At 41.8% G+C, this 3,356-nt stretch overlaps 1 protein-coding gene across 2 annotated transcripts in view; it reads right to left on the bottom strand.

Annotated features, from left to right (window-relative positions):
* The window catches only part of PAK3 (p21 protein (Cdc42/Rac)-activated kinase 3), a 32,722-nt gene that overhangs the window by 26,840 nt on the left and 2,526 nt on the right, over positions 1–3,356 (bottom strand). For both annotated transcript variants that reach the window (XM_010182851.1, XM_010182850.1), the window contains exon 2: positions 955–1,055. In XM_010182851.1, the coding sequence (XP_010181153.1) occupies positions 955–1,055 (101 nt within the window). The remainder of the gene's footprint in view (positions 1–954; positions 1,056–3,356) is intronic.

Here is a 3,356-nt window from a genome sequence, read left to right as displayed (position 1 = left end):
TTCCTGCTGCGAGTGTAGCATACAGAAAGTTTCCAGCTTTCTGTAATGTTTTTGAGAAACAAAAGTATCAAAGTAAAAAATGATGAAGACATCACATTTTGGGCTCGAATTCTGAAAACTATCCATCCTTTATGCAGGCAAATGATTTGTCCCATCCTGGTTGGTGTATGCAGCCGGTCAGCACCAGCACACTTTACAATTTGACACACGGTGGTAACACAGTCTGACCACTCAGCTCACAGGGTACTACTGATGCTACAGAGAGTTGCTAACGTTTCCTCTCACCTCCACAGTTCATCTTAGCTTTAAGGATTAATGGTTTCAGCACCTAAACAGCAGTCTGAGAGAAAATGCTCCCTGCACACTTCAAGGAGCTTCCATCAGACTCATCTTTCCCAACACTTCATACACTTTATCGTGATACAAGTAGAAAAAGTTGACTGCTACTTTATTAACACATAAAGACTAGAAATGTGGCTGATTACCTGGTCTATGGACGTATTTTGAAGGATATTAAATTAAAATTAACAGAATTCCACAATGCTGCTGCTTTCTGGGCCTCTCCAAGGGCTGTCTGCAGAACAGCGGGACTTTGCACTTTGGGGCCGATTGTCTACAGCAAGACATACCCTATGGACACGTGTAGGGGTTTTTGTGTTTTTCCAAAGACACTGAATAACCAAGCCCTGTAGCAGCTTGTGGGACTGATAAAAGCATACACCTATGTTCTTCCTAGTTTTCATTTTCCACAGACGCTTTGCTGACAATCCTTGGAGAAAAAAAAAAAAAGCAGCCTGAATCAGAAGTAAAACACTCCAAATCCTAAGCCCAACAAATAAAAGTCACTTTCTTCACAGCCTGGCTGCTGTCATCTGACGTTTCTGGCAACAGGAGGTTATTTTACCATCAAAAAACTACAAGCTCTGGTAAGCATGCAATACAGCAGTGACTTACTGTGAATTCTCCAGTGACGGCATCAAATCCCACATGAATGGTATGTTCAAAGTCTGAAGGAAGAGAGATCTCGGGACGTTCTTTCTCTTTCTTCTTGTTGGCTAGAGGCAAAACGTTAACACGCACTTATTTTCTGCACAGCTTTTCATTCAAAAAGTTTCAGTCAGGTGTGCTCGAAATAGCATTTCAAAGTGGAAAATAAATCAATGTCCGTTTTAGTTGACAAACAGACCCAAGCTAATACACCACCAGTCACTGTCACCCCTGTTTGGGAAGGGCTAGAAGGTGTTGTTTCATTTTGTTCTTCCTCCAATCCTCACCACAGCTGCTCATGAAGTAGACTTCGCAGGCTATCTCTAACCAGTACGATTTCTAGTATTAGTTCTTTTCTTTTCAGCAAGTTTTCATACCTAGCAGCTACCTCCTGTTTGTCTTTGCTCTGCAGGCTCCTGCAGAAGGAAAAGCACGTGCATGCCTGTTTGCATGTGTGTCTTTTCTCTCAAACTCGACCAAATCAGAGAGGAGAGGTTCTTTTTTAAGATAACCAAGTTTCTACAGGTTCTATGAAAACAGGCAGCTCAGGAGAAGACACAGATCCTATTCCTGCCTCCTCTCTGAGTAAAGGCTGAAGCAGCAGCTCTGTATTAGAAACCACAGAATCTGCACAGCAACATCATCCCATAAACGCCATTGGGAAAGCTTCACTTGAGCTCTCAATTAACTAAGACATATGACCATAAACCCCAGGCTTTATCAGTCTCCAGGAAATCCTCGTCCTTAAATCACTCCACCAGTGCTCACAGAGCATGGGGTATCTTACTGAAGGAGAGACACGTGCAGTATATGAGAGTTATAAACATAAACTCAGGAAATGACACACACACAAAGTGCTCAAGTAGAATACAAAAAAGTCACATTATCTCCTGTCTTTAAAGAAAGCACTTTGCACCCCAGGATCCCACCTCTCCTCTGCTGCCTTTCTCACCAGTTCAATGTGTTTCTGGTTTACATATCCTCATCGTGGGCCTGAGCAGGCTTGCTCTATAGATTAGATGTGATGTGACTTCACGCTAACAGTTGTGAGAAACCCAGAGATATGAGAGGTTTATACCGTGCCTATCACCCCTGGGCTCTGTATCAGGATCTCTAAAGGCCAGTGTATCACCATTTATTAATGATAATATGAAAATGAATGCATGTGCCACAGTTACAGGTGAGAAAGGTGCAGCTGTACCCTTTCAAAGGCAAGTATCCTCTTCTACCAGTACCAACCAGGATGGAGCTTTGTGAAACCTATCTTCTGGCACATCAGCCTTTTAACATAAAGCACTACGAGGCTCATGGACTTTTAATTAACATTTTCCTTTGGTGTTTTAGTGTTATGTTTGCCAGCTTCATAAGTTTACCTAGGGGTCTCATCCAGAGCCTGAACTCACCATGTACCAGCAGGCCCCCAGCCTTTGCTGATGGATAACAGCCTCACAAGGCCTCTCTTTGCATTTCTTTCTTATTCTGCCTTACAGTCTCCTTTAGTTGGAAGATGCTCTGCTCTTCATAATTACAGTATAGAATATTTTGGGTATTTCTAATCCTTTCTCTGCATTATTGCATTTATTCTCATTAAATAATTAACTCTCACATTTTGTCTGTACTGCACGCCCCTACACAATGTTAATTGATGAATTATTTTCATTTAGCATTCAGTGAAGATGGCAGCAAAGCAACAAACACAAATGCAAAGGCTTTTCCCCTTCTTTTATCTCTAAGGTGACATTGTTCAATTTTCAGGATAGATGTTGCCAGTTACAAGATGTCATCTCCATTCAGCATCTATAACTTTTTATTATAGACAACAAACCTGGCTTCTCCCACCTCGTCATTTGCAAGTAAATGCAGTGAAAATTAGATTTAAAGGATCATCAAATTCAGTTCAAAGCAACAGTCAAACTAGAAGTGAAATAAGGCATTACAGAAAGTGTTTCATCAAATCAGCACTTGTCCATGCTAGGCCTCTTCCAGGTCTTCTCCTTCCAGCTCACTCCCCAGGATTTGGCTCATCTGCCTACCAGACTGTGGATGTAACACCTATGGTCCAAATGCTGATAAACTTTAATTTAAATACAGAATTAAACAATCCCTTGCAACACCCTCACCCCTTCCCAGTCTAAAAACTTTGACACTTCTGTCTGCGCCCTGCAACTCAAATCACTTTGGTTTTACTTAAGCTGGCAAAATGATACAAAAGGGCACGACTCTTTGAAGCAATGACTGATTGGTTTCAAGGGTTTTATAGTGGACATTCCTATTTGATTTTCTTATAATTGTCCTCACAACTCACTCCTGCAGCACAGCAGTCAGCAGTGACGGCCGCCCACACCACCTCCACAACTATTACAGACTAA

The sequence above is a fragment of the Mesitornis unicolor genome, unplaced genomic scaffold (assembly GCF_000695765.1).
Source record: "Mesitornis unicolor isolate BGI_N332 unplaced genomic scaffold, ASM69576v1 scaffold17244, whole genome shotgun sequence".
NCBI lineage: Eukaryota > Metazoa > Chordata > Aves > Mesitornithiformes > Mesitornithidae > Mesitornis > Mesitornis unicolor.
This window is presented reverse-complemented; position numbering and strand designations above follow the sequence as displayed.